The sequence below is a fragment of the Salvelinus alpinus genome, chromosome 35, assembly GCF_045679555.1.
Source record: "Salvelinus alpinus chromosome 35, SLU_Salpinus.1, whole genome shotgun sequence".
In the NCBI taxonomy this organism is placed as follows: Eukaryota; Metazoa; Chordata; class Actinopteri; order Salmoniformes; family Salmonidae; genus Salvelinus; species Salvelinus alpinus.
This window is the reverse complement of record NC_092120.1, coordinates 22026483-22045612: the sequence shown is the minus strand read 5'-3', so window position 1 is coordinate 22045612 and position 19130 is coordinate 22026483. Positions and strand designations below refer to the sequence as shown.

General features: G+C 44.5%; 1 protein-coding gene across 7 annotated transcripts in view; it reads right to left on the bottom strand.

The window, feature by feature from the left end:
- Positions 1-19130, bottom strand: part of LOC139564640 (clathrin coat assembly protein AP180-like) — a 58143-nt gene that overhangs the window by 18818 nt on the left and 20195 nt on the right. For all 7 annotated transcript variants that reach the window (XM_071384346.1, XM_071384349.1, XM_071384347.1 and 4 more), the window contains exons 3-10: positions 11657-11799; positions 9273-9348; positions 8933-9035; positions 6424-6517; positions 5357-5468; positions 5071-5177; positions 4917-4958; positions 96-157 (exon numbers count right to left, since the gene is read on the bottom strand). In XM_071384346.1, coding sequence (XP_071240447.1) covers positions 96-157; positions 4917-4958; positions 5071-5177; positions 5357-5468; positions 6424-6517; positions 8933-9035; positions 9273-9348; positions 11657-11799 — 739 coding nt within the window. The remainder of the gene's footprint in view (positions 1-95; positions 158-4916; positions 4959-5070; positions 5178-5356; positions 5469-6423; positions 6518-8932; positions 9036-9272; positions 9349-11656; positions 11800-19130) is intronic.

Here is a 19130-nt window from a genome sequence, read left to right as displayed (position 1 = left end):
AAAGTAGCCCCACTCCCAAGTAGCACCCTGGTTACAAAGACGCCCATGGGGTAAGGATACAAGTGTGGTTGGTGGAGAGTGTGGTTGGTACTTACGGCTTCTTCCCCTCCAGAGTGTTCAGGTGAGTCTCCAGGGACTGCAGGAGACTCTCAGGGGCCTGGAGAGCGAGAAGAGATGGGCAACATATTACTACAGGGGCCACAGGGCTATAGTATATCGTACAGTACATGGATCAGACACATAGGTTATGAGCAGGGGTCTCCAACTTTGAACCTAGAGAGCTACTGGCGGTGCAGGCTTTTATTCCAGCCCTGCAGGCTTAGATGGGAAAATACCATAATTAGTTGATTATTTGTACTATTAGTGTGATGTTGCTGGGCTGGAACAAAAGCCTGCACACCCAGTAACTTTCCAGGACCCTGGAGGACCCTGGGTTAGGGAATTGGTCAACGCTAAAACATGAAGACTCAAGGGAAAATTGATGTCAGGGCACACAGAGTAACAGAGGAGCTCTTGACAGGTGATTATACTTGATTTGATTAGAGGGTCCGGAGGGAAACACATAGAGGGATGAGAAGAAGAGCCAGAGGAGGTCTGACGCAAAGAATGCTCACAGGGCTAACAGGGAATATAGAGAATGGTCACATTGGGGCTAACAGGGGACATACAAAGAATGATCACTTTGGAGCTAACAGGGTACACTGGGGCTAACAGTGCACACAGAATTATCACATCGCGGCTAACAGGGGACACATAGAATGATCACATTGGGGTTATGGAAGTAATGGGGGGGACAATAGGAAAACAATGCTAATTGTGTGAAACTTCAAAATGTCTTTCACACAGCAGTTGAGTCCATTCATAACTTAAATGTAGTAAACTACTCATGCTTATGTTAAAGAACAATGCAGAGTTATACTGCATGCTCAAGCTAACAGACAGACGATAAACACATCATAGAAAAACATGCTGCACAGCCACAGATGGCAGTACACCTGATAGGCTAAGCAGTTAGCATCTAGCAAGCCACGTGTGCACTGTCAAAGCTAAATGGGCCAGCTAAATAAGTCTCACACACTTCCCTCTTAAATCACTATTATTTTCCTGACCCATTTACCTTGGTCTACTTCCTCTGATAACCCAATAAACGTCTAGGCCTTTTCAATATGAAAGAGGACGACCCATTTCAGAACTAAGTACCAGTAGTAGTGTGTCTACTCTGACCTTTCTTCTACAGCTGGGTCATTTTGATTAGGTCACACTGTAGAAAAACATTTTACAACGGACAACGAAAAACCAGCGTTTCTTACTGGACACATTCAGATAACTGTCCAAAACGAGGTTCAATTTGGGAGGTGTTTTCTTCCATTTCGTGCCTATTGAAAACAACCCAGGTGTGTGATTGACTGTCACAAAGCTTCCAGAGAGAGTAGCGACAGTTCCGTCACTCCCAGAGGCCAATTGGGCCATGTACAGACACACAGGTGTCCTTGTATTAAACAGGTGTCTCAACCTGATACAATCCAAAATGACATGCCTTCCTTCGGACTGCAAGCTGTTCCGGGAACATTTAGGTACATTTATGGAGGGTCTGCTGTACACTGTTGGCAGTGATATCGCTGTAATCACTTTCCAAGCATCTTCACTGAGCATTCAAAGGAAAATAATGACTATATGAATTGAAACAGTTTTCTCCTAGAATCTGCTGGATTCTGTTCAGCCTACAGTACACTTATGATGTGCACATATGTAATGAATGCACTATGAAGATGGCTGCAATGTAAAATCGTTACTCGGCATTTGCCACTGCCAAACGATACACTCCAAAGAGGGGTGAAGAGATCTGATGATTAGACGCTAATACGATCTATTTAGTTGTCATTTAGATGCTATTGCAGACAACACACAGCCAAAAACATAGGCGAGGGGTGCAAATATGTTACGTCCCTGCTTCACGCCGTCCCAATGCTTTTGTATTCCCTACAGCACTGGGGGATCATCAAGATCCACCTGGAATTGACATGTCGGTCTATCAGTCATAGACAAGAGGTTGCTGTTTCCATACATCAGAGAATAATACAATACACATGCTTATGGCTTTCAGGTAAATCCAGTAATAAGAGAAATATATAACATCTGGTGAGACGACATGATTTGTTTTCATTTCCCTTAACTAATTCTATGGCTTCCTTATTCGATTTCTAATCGTTTCCGCTAAATCACCAGGTCATTTAGCTGCCCAATTGGTGACTCATGGGACGGAGAATTCAGTAGAATTCATTGTGGAGCGTCACTTGTCTCAATTGCCTACGCACTGGCACTTGGAGTCTAATAACCTCCAGGCCAGGACAGCATCCCTAAAAGGATACTGCCTAAGAAAGAGCCTTTAAGGGTACTGCCTAAGAAAGAGCCTTAAAGGATACTGCCTAAGAAAGAGCCTTAAAGGGTACTGCCTAAGAAAGAGCCTTAAAGGGTACTGCCTAAGAAAGAGCCTTAAAGGATACTGCCTAAGAAAGAGCCTTAAAGGATACTGCTAAGAAAGAGCCTTAAAGGATACTGCCTAAGAAAGAGCCTTAAAGGATACTGCCTAAGAAGGAACCAAGTCTAGACATAGTGTATGTAGGCTCTCTCTTTGCCTCTCCACCACATGCATACAAACATACATGAAGACACATAGATTGTTCTACGAGCCAGTTATTTCATTTGACAGTTGACAAACAACTAGTAATAGTAATAGTGCTAGTAATATGACAGGAATCTCTCTACACAATAAGGAACAATGTCCAAGAATGTCCAAACTGTGACATAATGTTAACCAGTCAATCTGCTAGTTAGCCAATGGACTCCATTAAAATCCAAACACACACACACAGGGCTTTCAACCCTAATCCATGCTTCACAACTCACCCAAACCCACAGTCATGAATCAACGTATCATTATCATGCTCTAACCAGCTCCTCCTCCTCTGACATAACAGTAAGCCCAACCCCCCATTTCACATCTCACCATCCTCCCGGTTGGCTAGTAGTCCAAACAATCATGCATGCTAGTGTGCTCAAACCCCCTGCAGATCTGCATCTGCCCAAGGCTGTGCTATTAAAGAAATCCCTCTCCCTCTACAGTGCACAGTCCACACGGTCATCAGTGCATCGTGCTCTCAGTGTAAAGTCATCCACACTGACCGTATTTGCAATGGAAATAACCCAGCCATGTCTATAGAGCCTTTGTAACGCGAATGAGGGAGACTATACCCCTTCCCCTTAACCTAAACCCCTTTGATGTTTGGAGATCTGAAGGGTCTCCAGTGTGTAGGAAAAGGTAAAAGCAGTGTGGGGGTTGAGCTTCAGATCTGCAAGAATTTAAGCTTTATAGGGCCAAAGGGAAGGGTTCGGGAGTAGTTGGGACACACGGTCACGTGTGCTCCCTCTCCGGCCTCTAGGTCACCAGGCTGCTCGTTATGGCGCACACCTGTCACCATTGTTACGCGCACCTGCGTGTCATCAGACTCACCTGGACTCCATCACTTCACTTCACACACTTCACTCCATCACTCAATCACCCTGATTACCTTCCTTATATATGTCACTCCCTTGGGTTCGTTGTTGTTTCTGTTCCAGTGTCATGGCTGTGCGTTGTTTGTGTTTCTTGTTTTGTATTTAGTTGTAGTTTATTCATTAAAACACTCACTCCCTGAACTTGCTTCCCGACTCTCAGCACACTCGTTACCCACACAGTGAGCTACCACATACTTAATTGAGGGACGTATACTACCCATGGGATTTCAGACACCATCTCAGGTGATTCTGACATTATGGAAACTCTATAGTAACATTCTAGCCCACTAAGATACAATTGTTGAGATAAAACCAATGTTAGCTCAGATCTTAGCTATCAGCGGAACACCTCTGCAAGTATTGCGACTTCTCCAATCTGTTCCGTCAATCACATCAACCTGGGCTCCAGGGTAGACGTAACACAGTAAATGTAAATCCGGGACACTCACTTTAAGTATGATATGTCACGTTTCATATGGTATGTATTAATTTGTGGATGTCCATCATCCATTTCGTATATGATGTGTTAAGAATTACAATTTGTATGATATGTTACAAATTTTAATGTGTACAATATGTAACGAACTGCAATTCGTACAATATGTCACAAATTTGCAAAACGAATATGTTACGAACTCCAATTAGTTGTGGCTAACGCTAACTTTAGCTAGGTTACTTATGTTAGTTATGCTAGAGGTTAGGGGTTAAGAGTTATGTTGAAGGGGAAGGGTTAGCTAACATGCTATGTAGTTGCAAAGTAGCTCAAACGTAGTAAGTAGTTGCATAGTTGCTAAAATTCGAAAGTTGTCCGTAATGAGATTCGAATGCGCAACATTTGGGTTGCTACACATTCACATTATACATCCACCCACCTGTCAATTTGACAAAATCTGTATCTCTTCTAGCCATGACCCAAAGGCGAGCTGTATGTACTACACACGACTCACACTCTCAGCCTGTAAGATCAAGCAGCACCTCGCAAGTAAGAAGAGAGGGGGCAGAGTGGCTGTCAATCACAGGGGAAGCACAGCTCATTGGCTGCATGGAGGACAGAATGGATCAATGGGATACGCCCCCACTAGGAATAGCTCACCATTGGTCAGGTAGACAATGACCCGTCAACTCTGTTCATGACTGTGATTGGCAGGGGCTGCTTGTCCCAACAAAAATGACCAATACTGTGATTGGTCAATGCTGCTAGAGAAGAGATTTCTGAGTTGTAGGCTATGCCCAAAACGCATGCTACCATAGGTTAAAGAAAACCATAACACTGAGATGCAATGCTGGTACAATGTAGGAGAAAGTGTATCATCCCACTGAAAATGTAGGAAATTAGGCTTAAAAGGTCAAACAGGACTTACCTGGGTGAGCTCGGGGATATCATTCTTGTCAATTCCTATGGTCTGTAAAAGAAGATGTTTACATTTCAGCTGAGCCTCCATTTACCGTGTTTGTCATACAGGCTGAGGCTTGAACTTTTCAACAGTAAAGTGTATTGTCGGGTTTGTCTTTTACCTCAGCGATTTTGAAGACCTCAGAGACTCTGGTCATCCGTGTCAAGAATCTCTTGTAGATCTCCAGCCCGTCTTTGCACTGTCCTCTCTTCATCTGGAAAAATTTCTCTGTGAGGAAAAAGGGGAATGAACATGTCTATTATTACATTGAGACGTTACTATTACATAAAATGAACAGGACCACATCTATTCCCATGTCTTGAATAAAATGAAGCCTGTAATATTTATCAAATATAAAAAGATATGATTATTGTCCCAGGAAGTAGAAGAAAACGGTAAAGTCTTGCCTAATAGATTAATGATCCCGTCGTTGTAGCAGGCATATAACTTGATCAGGTCTTTGAACATCAGGAGGAAGCATGCGTTGATCACCCCATTGGTCAGTTCATTGGGATGGACCTATAGATAAACAAGGTGAGATTAGATCACAATGAGGATGGGAGATTTGAGTTGAGAAGTAATATGTTTGTAGGTAACTGCTTGGCAATGGTGGAAAAAGTACCCAATGGTACTTACTTGAGTAAAAGTAAAGATACCTTAATAGAAAATGACTCAAGTAAAAGTGAAAGTCACCCAGTAAAAAATACTTGAGTAAAAGTTTCTATTATGCAATTATGTTAGCACAGCTGAAAACTGTTGTCCTGATTAAAGAAGCAATAAAACTGGCCTTCTTTAGACTAGCTGAGTATCTGGAGAATCAGCATTTGTGGGTTCAATTACAGGCTCAAAATGGCCAGAAACAAAGACCTTTCTTCTGAAACTCGTCAGTCAATTCTTGTTCTGAGAAATGAAAGGCTTTTCCAATCGTGAAATTGCCAAGAAACTGAAGATCTCGTACAATTCTGTGTACTACTCCCGTCACAGAACAGCGCAAACTGGCTCTAACCAGAATAGAAAGAGGAGTGGGAGGCCCTGGTGCACAACTGAGCAAGAGGACAAGTGCATTAGAGTGTCTAGTTTGAGAAACAGACGCCTCACAAGACCTCAACTGACAGCTTAATTAAATAGTACCAGCAAAACACCAGTCTCACCGTCAACAGTGAAGAGGCGACTCCAGGATGTATACTTTTAGAAAAAATATGGGTTTTTTTAAACTTATGACTGGTACTGTAGGTTTACTATATGACATAGAGAATTTCCTAAGGCAGCGTATTTTGTATCCTAGTCCTGGGGACCCAAAGAGATGCACATTTTTGTTTTTGCCCTGCAGTAGCACTGCACAGCTGATTCAAATGATGAACTCATCAACAAACTTTGATGAATTGTATCAGGTGTCTAGTGCTAGGGCAAAAACAAAAATGAACTTCCTAACGCATACAAATATCCTTCTCATCATCATCATTATAATACTCACATCAAACTCCAGCAGGGCATCGATCTGGCTCTGCAGAGTGGGCATTCCTTTCAACAGCTTCTCTACCGGCATCGTCCTCATCACCCCCTCAGATCTGATACAGATGGACAGACGGACAGAGGAACAATTGGTACTTGTTTGTATTATCTGGTGTAGTCAAATTTCCCATTAGCGGATCAATACAAAAATCTTTCCTGATACATTATGATGAGTTAAACCCTAATGAAGGTCTATTGACGAATACATGGGTTTACGATCCATTAAAAACATTGTGACGCATACAATAATGTGCTGCCATTTCTTTTTCCAGCGATATGAGATGAGAGGAAACAACTTAATACTCTCTACATTGGGATAAATAACATGTCAACCTCTGGGACAGCGAATCTATAGGGAGTACTGTAGATAGGTGTGATCCTGTGGAGCTAGCGACACAAAGGGAGTGTCCTGTGGTCCTGTATGGCTCAGTTGGTAGAGCATGGTGTGTGTAACGCCAGGATTATGGGTTTGATTCCCAGGAACACCCGTATGTATGGATGAATGACAATAAGTTGCTTTGGATAAATGTCTGCTAAATGGCATATAATATTCCATTCTTGCATGGATCACATGCACATACTTAAGACTTGTTAGTGGCATCGCCTGAAGACTTCTGCTAAGTGGCATTTACAATTATATTATTATATATATTATTATATCATATATGCAACACTAACACAGCAACAGTTTTAGATGGATCCAGCTTCCTAGCTACTTTAGAAAATGACACCTGACATGTGATACTTGGTCAGAGCTCTGGCTGTTCTGTCTGTCTGCCGCATGGCTGGCACAGACTGTGCTGTGGGACCTTGTGACTGTCTGCAAAACGCAACAGTCTGGACAGGAGCCTAAGTAATAGCCCACTGTCTGTATTCAGACTGTGTAGTCTATATCCATCTGTCTGTTTCTGTACAGGCATGGACAGCCCACTCACTCTGCCCTCACCCACAGTGCAATCACAGAGTTTCTAAACCCAGAGGCACAACTTTGCGATACTTCCGGGAAGGCTTGTGAAACTGACCAAACATACCAGACTAATGTTTGGGGTTTGAGAAGTCAATGAGAAAAGTGAAAAATTCTTCTTTAATTGCACATTTTCGGGAAAACAAAAGGCACAACCTGGATTCGAGCCAACATGTTATTACTCCAACCTCGTGAAAGTGACAAACTGACACGTTTTCGAAAAAAAACAACTTTATATTGAAGGAATGCCTTTGATTTGACGGCCTGCACATGCGCAGTTCGTCATGAGACAACCGTTAGAGCATGCTAGCCAACGTTGCCATGATATCGCCTACAAGTGTGATAAGGAATTTCTATTGGAGAAGCAGTTTTAGCCTATTTTCTTACTGTACTGTCTTTGATGCAACCCTGGCTTTAAGACGAATCACTCCCACCTACTGACCCCTGAGACTGACAGACAGATCAGGTGGCTGGGATTCTGCCAAGTGTTGTCTTTATGAGAAATATAATATAAATCTATTTCTATGTTTTATACTGAACTAAAATATAAACGCAACACGCAACAATTTCAACAATTTCAATGAGTTACAGTTCATATAAGGAAATCACTCAATTGAAATAAATTCATTAGGCCCTAATCTATGGATTTCACATTACTGGGTAGGGGTGCAGCCATGGGGAGCCAGGCCCAGCCAATCAGAATGAGTTTTCCCCAACAAAAGGGCTTCATTACAGACAGAAGTACTCCTCAGTTTCATCAGCTGTCCGGGTGGCTGGTCTCAGATGATCCCACAGGTGAAGAGGCCGGATGTGGAGGTCCTGGGCTGGACTGGTTACACGTGGTCTGCGGTTGTGAGGCCAGTTGGACGTACTGCCAAATTCTCTAAAACGACGTTGGAGGCAGCTTATGGTAGAAAAATTTACATTCAGTTCTCTGGCGACAGCTCTGTTGGACATTCCTGCAGTCAGCATGCCAATTGCACATTAACCTCAAAACTTGAGACGTGTGGCATTGTGTTGTGTGACAAAACTGCACATTTTAGAGTGGCCTTTTATTGCCCCCAGCACAAGGTGCACCTGTGTAAGGATCATCCTGTTTAATCAGCCTCTTGATATGCCACACCTGTCAGGTGGATGGATTATTTTGACAAAGGAGAAATGCTGACTAACAGGGATGTAAACAAATTTGTGAAAAAAAATTGCGAGAAATAAGCTTTTTGTGTGTATGTAAAATTTCTGGGATATTTTATTTCACATCATGAAACATGGGACCAACACTTTACATCTTGCGTATATATTTTTGTTCAGTATATATGATTCTGAGGGGGTGGGAGGGTGAGGGGTCAAAACATATCTTGTATATTGCAGCTAGACTGTGTGCTTTGCTCTGCTTGAAGCTTGATCATATTTTTTTTTAAACCCATAAAGAGAAGAGGTTGAAATGAAATGTCAAAATGGAAGCAGCACTGATGGAGAGGATATACAGAGTCATTGAAAGACAGCATACCCCTTCTTCACTCTGCCAAAGTCGAAGGACATCTGTCTGTAGGCGAACGCCTTCTCGTTGAGGTACCGGCTGTAGCGTCTAATAAACGTGGACATGTCGTAGCCTGGGGGAGGAACAACAGGCCAATGTCACCTCCACGTCTCCATAGCAACAACACCTCACAGAGGACCATTTCCATCACCAGAGAAACCAGTTTACATGGCCATGGGAGCTCATATTGAATCACCATGGACACCGTTTTCACAGTGATCACCCTGGGTGACAGCTTGACTCGACATCCGAGCGGGTTGTTTGGTAAACGCAGGGAGGGGAGGAGCTGCCGGAGCACGCGTTAACTCACCATGGGAGCCAGTTTTGTCCAGAAAGTTACTGAGGTTGAAGAGGGTGTTCCTGGAGGCAAGGAACTGGAGGAACCTCTGAGGAAGAGAGAAAGAGAGAGAGAGAGAGAGAGAGAGGGGGGGGGGTTAGAAAGATAATACACACCAGTCAGAGGAGGAGACAGGATCAATACACTAAAACAACAAACCAGCTCAGCAAATTATTGAGTCTGTTCTGCTAAATAACTAGACATTTTGACAGGTATTAAAACACATACACATATTAAAACACACGCACATATTAAAACACACACACACACATAACAGCTTTTAAAGATCATTATCTTCAAAGGATCGAATGAGTCACAAACGGAAATGGATTAGATGTGTAATTTCAGAGGAGCTGTTTCATATTACAAACACATAATTGTGTTGAAGGGGAACTGGAATTCATGTGAAAAGTGTCATGCTGCAGCTTAATTGATTACGGAAAGCCAACATCCGAGAAAACAGTGCCTGAGTGGGAAGGTGAGAATGCGAATGCCTCTGCTCAAATACAGAATGTGTCACCCACCAAACAATAATACATGAATGACAAATAGGCTTCTATGGAGGAATTGTGACACATGACAAGAAAAGCATACTCTGCACACACTCACACCTATACACATGATACGTGCACGCACACACACATACACACCTGGGTTTTCGTGTACACTGTTCATTCAAAAGTCAAAGCCCAGTTTAATGAGGTGAAATAAATGAGAGATTTACATTTACATTTAAGTCATTTAGCAGACGCTCTTATCCAGAGCGACTTACAGAGATCCCCTCTAGGGCGGCAGCCTAGTGCTTAGAGCACTTGATTAGCAACTGAGAGGTTCCTAGTTCAAATACCCAAGCTGACTATGTGAAAGCGGTGCTGTTGATCAAGGCACTTAACCCTCATTTTCTCTGGGGGTGCTGTACTACTATGTCTGACCCTTTAAAGCGACACATTTCACTGCACCTATCTGGTGTAAAAACATCGATTTTTGTGATACTGTAGTACACTCCTTCCCCTCCTCCCTATTTCAGACAGCGTACAGTTTCATACCAACAGACATACTCCAGACGTCGAGCTAAACCCCACACATCTGTCTCCGCACATAAGGCTCTGGGGAAATTCTATGCTGAGGGGCTGCAATTCACTGGCCAGTCAAATACAAACCCACACACACAAACATGCACAAACACAGATGCACGCACATACATACACACGCGCACACACTGTGATGAGATTAATAAGGGTGGGGGGAAGGGTATGTGAACGAAGAAAAGCCGGTTACCCTGTGTCACCAATGGCAACGTAAGTGCACATGTCCTCTTCCCCATTGATTTCTGCTCTACAGACACTGCGTTTAATTTCATTATCACAGTGTCCATTCGACATGACACAGCTCTTTGTGATCTCCCTGCATCTGCCTCCTCTCGTCTCTTCTCTTTGCTCTCTCTCTTTGCTCTCTCTCTTTGCTCTCTTTGCTCTCTCTCTCTCTCTCTCTCTCTCTCTCTCTCTCTCTCTCTCTCTCTCTCTCTCTCTCTCTCTCTCTCTCTCTCTCTCTCTCTCTTCCATCCGTTGTTTCAGTGTGGCCATAGACAGGCTAAACAGGCGATGTCTCCTGTTAAATCCTGTTAAATCCTGTTAAATCCACTTCAACTAGAGATTTTTGAGATCTCCAAATCATTTTTTCCCAGCAGGATAATGCCCAACGCCACATGTCTAGGAGTATCCAGGAATGGTTCCACGAACATGACAATGAATTCAGCTTACTGCATTGGCCTGCCCCGTCACCAGATCTCATTCCAATTGAGCATCTGTGGGATGAGACGGAATGAGCTATTCAGACTAGAGATCGATAACCAGCCAACTTGACACTGTGAAGAAGCAAGTCAACATGGGCCAGCATCCCTGTGGAATGCTTTAGAGACCTTGTAAAGTCCATGCCTCCAATGAATTGAGGCTGTTCTGAGGGCAAAAGGGGGCGCAACTCAATATTAGGAAGGTGTTCCTAATGTTTTGTACACTCAGTGTATTCAGACAAACAGGCTTATAACCTAACCTAACAAACCCGTCAGAGCAGAGGTAGCCAACCCTCCCCCTGGAAAGCTACTGGGTACACCTGATTCAGCTAATCAAGGTCCCGATGAGTAGCTGATTACTAGACTAAAGCAGGGAAAGAGCAAAAGCCTACATACCCAGTAGCTCTCCAGGAGGAGGGTTGGCCAACTAAAAACGAAGAACTAAAAACGAAAAACTCAGCATGTCCAATACAACCAAAGTATATAAGCAAGAGCCAATCACATCCCAGCCCTTTTAACTACAGGCCCTCCCATAGGATCAGTAGTGGTGGCGCTGGCTTTCACTCACCTCATTGCCAGCAACCATCATGTGATGCGTAGTGATCAGGGCCTTGAACACCACCACCCAGCTGGCATTGGTGGCCCTCTCAAACAACGTGTCCGCCATCTGCGGGATGTTCACATTGGACTCCTTGGTGGCCTCAATCAGGTCTGAGGGAGAATAATGAAGAGAAATCTTGTGTTTAATGACATTTTCCCATACATGTCATGTACAATCCCATACACAATCAGGCTTGGTCAATTCGTACCTCGATCAGGTCTGAGCGAACAGCGGCAATGATCGGTTACACACTACAAAACAGGTTACAAACTGTACAAATAGGTTACAAACTCTCCAAGTACTTTACATTGAGTGTAATCTATGTCATTTTGGCCATTTATTTCCCACCGGCCCTATCGCTTTAAAACAGATCTTCTGCTTCCTGGAAATAGTTACATTGGTCCTGGACTGACAGACAGACAGACAGACAGACAGACACAGACAGACACAGACAGACAGACAGACACAGACAGACACAGACAGACAGACAGACAGACAGACAGACAGACAGACAGACAGACAGACAGACAGACAGACAGACAGACAGACAGACAGACAGACAGACAGACAGACAGACAGACAGACAGACAGACAGACAGAGCATCCTATTGTCAATAGTGGTCCTTTCATCACCCAGGTTACACTGATACAGGTACAGAGTGAGGAGAAGAGAGTGGAATTTCCCTACAATTGTGAGAGAAAGGCATCACTCAGGGCAGAGCTAGAGACAGAGAGACAGAGAGACAGAGAGAGCGGTGGTGCCATCTGAGCAGACAGACAGGGTGGGAAATGTCAAGCTGTTCCGTCTCACCCTCACCAACACAAATCAGCCAACATGTGCTCAGAGAAAATCTATTTACTGTGGCGGGATAGGACGGATTCCTGTCGTGCTTGGTCGTTTTCAGTCAAATTCCTCATACAAATGACACATATAGTAAATGCCTAATATATGAGATATTGCAGATGAGATTGGAGTCATAGAGAGAGAAGGAGGGAGGTAGTGATAGACGGATGAATAAAGAGGAGAGGGATGCTCTGAAGGTCAGGGTTCTGTCGCCGACATGTTACAGTATGATGTCTCCTTCAACCTTTTAGCATCATGCTATCATCATTTTGGGGCGGCAGCGTTGGGCCAGTAACCGAAAGGTTGCTGGATTGAATCTCTGAGCTGACAAGGTAAAAATCTGTCGTTCCCCTGAACAAGGCAGTTAACCCACTGTTCCCTGGTAGGCCGTCATTGTAAATAAGAATGTGTTCTTAACTGACTTGCCTAGTTAAATAAAGGTTACACAAGGGCTGACTGGTGTGGATGTCCCCTCCGGTGAGGTAGGGTGCCTCTTGTGTGTCTATTGATGAGCCAGCAGCCTGTATCCCACCTCCTCTGTTTCTCTCTCCCTCACTCTTTTTCCTTCTCTCTCAAAACACACACACTGAGTCGTACACAAACAGACGTAGAAAACACACACGAACAAACACACAATGGCCAAGTTAAAACACAGATTCAGATTATTTATACACCAGCAAACAGAAACCTCTGGGCCAAAGGCTACGCATAATGTCTGGGGTAATTCTGGGGGCTAACCAATGGCGACTTCGACTCGACCCCTCACAGAGACCCAAACCAAGCCAGTGTGGCCGATTGTGGTTCAAAGCTGAGTCTCCCGGGTGCCTTAAATCTGTGTTACCCTGCTGAGCCTAGGCATTCACCAAACCACCATAAATGAGGACCCACAGCGTGCAGGTTGGATAGGATAAAGTTGAATGACAAACAGACAGGGTCCCCCAGGCATCATTACACAGATAATAAATCCAGCCCCGTTAATTACCTGACTTTTGTTCTAATCATTGTAGCTAATCTCATTGCCTTGTTAGACCAATCCTGCTGCTTCCTACGGATGATCTGGACACAGGAAGTAACACGTGCCGTTCCCAGAGCGACATATCAGAGCGCAACAAGTCCAGAGATAGACTATGTTGAAGGCTGTTTTTTCTCTCACATAGACATCCACTATGGTCAGCAGGATCCACATAACAGCCAGAGTGGTCACAATAATACTTTCCCAGAGATGCATCGACATAGGAGAGGGAGTGAGGGAAATAGAGAGGGAGAGAGAGGAAGGTAGAAAGAGATCATTTAAATAACATTTAAAAAGAGAGAGAGAATGGAGAGAGAGAGGAGGAAAAGAGAAAGAGCAGAGAGATAGAGAGTGAATGGAGAGAGCAGGTGGAGAGAGAGAGAGAAGGAGGAGGAAGAGAGCGTAGAGAGAGAGAGAAAGGGTGGATTAGAGATGAGGAGAAACGTGACTCGGGGCTGAGCTATTCGGATTGGGATGCTGAGCAGCGGGAACCCCAGCACACAGCAGCCCTGACTCACTGTCCCCCCAGCACACTGTCCCCCTCTCTCCATTATTCATACTGAGAGAGATGCGATAGAGAGAGAGAGATATAGAGTGTGTGTGTGTTTCACGAATATCCCCTATTCACAAAGTCCCGTACACGTAGCTTCGACCCACAAGGGATGTACAGTAGCTACTCACGCTATACAAATACAAACACATGAGTATGCACACACAGTCATGCATGCACGTAGACAATGTTGTCATAGCAGCAGCACCGTCGGTAACGGCAGTAACACTGCCCTAGTTAATAGGGACTACTTGCATGTAGTGTACTTGCATGAGACAGACAGGGGTGAATCACCACCCTGTGACACGACTGGAGCCAACACAAGAAGGAGGAGGGATTCTAAAGACTCCTGTCATGGATCAAGTATAATTGCCTCGTTGAAATAGCCTAGTCATATTGAAATAAGGAGGAACAGTCAATGTGACAAGGGTGTTAGTGAAAACTTGTATCGTGTGATAGTGTTTTCTTGAAATCATTTCATTGCCTAACATTTAAAACGTAATGTATTCACTGGGTGGGCACTGAGCTCTTGAGATATCATAAAAAGCCATAAATGGGATTATTAGCCTTGGAAGAAGCAACCAGAGAAGTATGTTATCAGTAGGGAGCCATAGAGAAAGAGCAGTGGCTGCAGTAATTGCCGTGCCAGTTCGGAAGGCAGTAATAGCAGCAGCCTTGGCAGTGACTGTAACAGTCACATCCCCATCTCCCCACTGCACCAGACATGACACAATGGCACCATCATGATGCAGCAGAGAGACAACACATACTCAGATACACGCATATAGTTCAGTTAGTATGTACCTCACACACACACAGACATACACACACACATGATCAAACACACAGACATGTGTAACTAACTGACTAGCGCAGACAGGGTGTCTGCACAGAAAGACAGTGTTAGCCCACTGAGCTAAAACGTATTGATTTCAGGATTGATTTAGGCAAGGTTATTCATCGCACAAGCATAGGGAAATGCATCTCAACTATTAAACATACACAAACAGAGTACACGCATACGACACACAGCCCCTCTGCTCTATTTATAAAGCCCCACCACCGGAGGCGTCATCGTGCAGCAGAGCGAGCAGAAGAGGAACATCACGGGTCTGACATAATCTCATCCTCTTGATGTACTGGAAACAAAGGCAGGAAGGGGATTAGTAGGCAGAGAAACCTGACAGCCTCGAAGATACTACTCCTCTACCTCAAATGCATCCATCGCTTACACAGGGGCTCGGTACGTCAGTCAATTAGCCACAACGTTGACTGGGGAAATTGCAATCACACACACTCTGCTGTTATCATGCATGACAAGACAGAGAACATCCAACCCCACACTGTGACAGTATCACCGTCACACTGCCATACTGCTGCTCACGTTGTGCTTTCATCACTTCTTCAACTTTGAAGCAGGTGTAGTGGTACAAGGTGACTGGAACTTACGTTGAGTTTGCTTACTCTAAGCACGGGTTCAGACGAAGGCTAAACACAGACATGGCGTCTGCTACTCATCCTATGAGCTCTCATTGACACAGCTTTTACTGTAGAGCCATGTGCGTGTGTGTGTGTGTGTGTGTGTGTGTGTGTGTGTGTGTGTGTGTGTGTGTGTGTGTGTGTGTGTGTGTGTGTGTGTGTGTGTGTGTGTGTGTGTGTGTGCGTGTGCGTGTGCGTGCGCGTGTGCGTGTGCGCACCTGCATGTGTGTGTGTGTGATCTACTGACCGATATCATGTCGTTGATATCATGCCAATGAAAACCACACCACAACACACTGCGTCCAAACTGAATCGAACAGGCCCATTTCATTCATCAATAGTTGAAAGTGATACTGGTGCCACAGGACACAAAAGGGACACACAAAGTCACACACATAAGCACATGGACACACACGCGCAGACACACACACACGCACGCGCACACACACACACACACACACACACACATAGGCACACATGCATGTGCACACTCACTCACACAGGAAATGTATTGAGTCTTTTTTTATAAACGGGTTTAGAGTACAAATGGGGATGAGCCAAGACTGTTTCCTTGGCAACTAGAAATCTCTCATATTTTTGCCTGGCATCAAGGTTGCAGTAAAATACCTTTGCAGAACGTGTTACAGGTATATTTTCACTGCAACAGTTATAGACATAACATAGTAGTACCAGACTACACAGAAACACAAGTTTACATGATTTCTCATGTCCCAATTTACCCCATTTCACATACAGTGCATGACAAAGTGTATCACCAAATGTATAACATGCAATCAAATGGACAGTACAAACGGATTCGAAAAATATTGATTTCAATATATGCCATGCCCTCTCTTCAGTATGTCCATATTGATTGGTGTCAGATGAACCAGAAAATCAAACCATTAAACCAAAGCATGTCAAAGGTCCTGTTTCTGGGAGTGGTCTAGTATCTGTTGGAGGCATGCACAGTAAGATCATGTTAAACTGCACATGAATGGACCATGAAAGGCCCATGTTATTTATAGACCTCTTCCCTGAGCAGAACAGGTCAAATTGCCCAGAAACCCCCGCTGGCCAGCCGATTGCAAGCATACCAGCCAAGAGAGAACCAGCAAAATCCAGAGCAGACAACGAGAGGAGAGGGACATTGGGAAAAGAGAGACACACATTTGAGGAATAAATATGTCACTGTCACTTCCAGAGCACTCTGATTTGAATCCCTTGTGTGCACCACTGTGAATCCCGTACATTATCTCACTCTGTACATCCTACTATCCGACACTTACCCTACTACCCTCCCTCCCTCAGCACCATAGTGACCATACATTCAGCCTACCACCTCTCCCTAAGCACCCTACATTCATCCTACCCCCACCCCTTTAGCATTCTACACTCAACCACCCTCTTCCTAAGCACCCTACAGTCAGCCGACCCCTTACTGCTAAGCACCCTAAACTCAGCCTACTCTCTCTCCCTAAGCATCCGACACCCTGCCTACTCCAACTTACCACATGCCCTACTACCCCTTCACTCCCGATGGGTCTAAATCAGTCCTGTCAATTTCTGCCCCCTCCCCCTCCTCCATCCCCATGGGGCTGCCCTGCCCCGGGTTCCCTCCTGGGTGCTTGTAGCAGTGCCCCTGGGAGCAAAGCGGTGAGGCTCCAGGGTGAATAAACAGGAAACCCTAAATTATTGACGCTCAGCGGGCTAGCACAGTTTTTAGCTCAGCAGGCTAAAAGTCTTGTGGCATGTAGACGACCTGGGTTTGAGCGCTGGTCAGTCACAGAAGCAGCAGAACAACTATTCGTCATAGGCCTGCTGGTCTATATCTGTGCTAGAGCAGTAGGTCATGTTTCAATGGGATTTCAGAATGTCTGGGAATAGGTACAGTGGGGAGAACAAGTATTTGATACACTGCCGATTTTGCAGGTTTTCCTACTTACAAAGCATGTAGAGGTCTGTATTTTTTATCATAGGTACACTTCAACTGTGAGAGACGGAATCTAAAACAAAAATCCAGAAAATCACATTGTATGATTTTTAAGTAAATAATTTGCATTTTATTGCATGACATAAGTATTTGATACATCAGAAAAGCAGAACTTAATATTTGGTACAGAAACCTTTGTTTGCAATTACAGAGATCATACGTTTCCTGTAGTTCTTGACCAGGTTTGCACACACTGCAGCAGGGATTTTGGCCCACTCCTCCATACAGACCTTCTCCAAATCCTTCAGGTTTCGGGGCTGTCGCTGGGCAATACGGACTTTCAGCTCCCTCCAAAGATTTTCTATTGGGTTCAGGTCTGGAGATTGGCTAGGCCACTCCAGGACCTTGAGATGCTTCTTACGGAGCCACTCCTTAGTTGCCCTGGCTGTGTGTTTCGGGTCGTTGTCATGCTGGAAGACCCAGCCACGACCCATCTTCAATGCTCTTACTGAGGGAAGGAGGTTGTTGGCCAAGATCTCGCAATACATGGCCCCATCCATCCTCCCCTCAATACGGTGCAGTCGTCCTGTCCCCTTTGCAGAAAAGCATCCCCAAAGAATGATGTTTCCACCTCCATGCTTCAGGGTTGGGATGGTGTTCTTGGGGTTGTACTCATCCTTCGTCTTCCTCCAAACACGGCGAGTGGAGTTTAGACCAAAAAGTTATATTTTTGTCTCATCAGACCACATGACCTTCTCCCATTTCTCCTCTGGATCACCCAGATGGTCATTGGCAAACTTCAGACGGGCCTGGATATGCGCTGGCTTGAGCAGGGGGACCTTGCGTGCGCTGCAGGATTTTAATCCATGACGGCGTAGTGTGTTACTAATGGTTTTCTTTGAGACTGTGGTCCCAGCTCTCTTCAGGTCATTGACCAGGTCCTGCCGTGTAGCTCTGGGCTGATCCCTCACCTTCCTCATGATCATTGATGCCCCACGAGGTGAGATCTTGCATGGAGCCCCAGACCGAGGGTGATTGACCGCCATCTTCAACTTCTTCCATTTTCTAATAATTGCGCCAACAGTTGTTGCCTTCTCACCAAGCTGCTTGCCTATTGTCCTGTAGCCCATCCCAGCCTTGTGCAGGTCTACAATTTTGTCCCTGATGTCCTTACACAGCTCTCTGGTCTTGGCCATTGTGGAGAGGTTGGAATCTGTTTGATTGAGTGTGTGGACAGGTGTCTTTTATACAGGTAACGAGTTCAAACAGGTGCAGTTAATACAGGTAATGAGTGGAGAACAGGAGGGCTTCTTAAAGAAAAGCTAACAGGTCTGTGAGAGCTGGAATTCTTACTGGTTGGTAGGTGATCAAATACTTATGTCATGCAATAAAATGCAAATTAATTACTTAAAAATCATACAATGTGATTTTCTGGATTTTTGTTTTAGATTCCGTCTCTCACAGTTGAAGTGTACCTATGATAAAAATTACAGACCTCTACATGCTTTGTAAGTAGGAAAACCTGCAAAATCGGCAGTGTATCAAATACTTGTTCTCCCCACTGTATATGTGACTAGTCTGAGCCTAAACTAACCACAGAGCTCCTGGAACTTTGCTATGAGC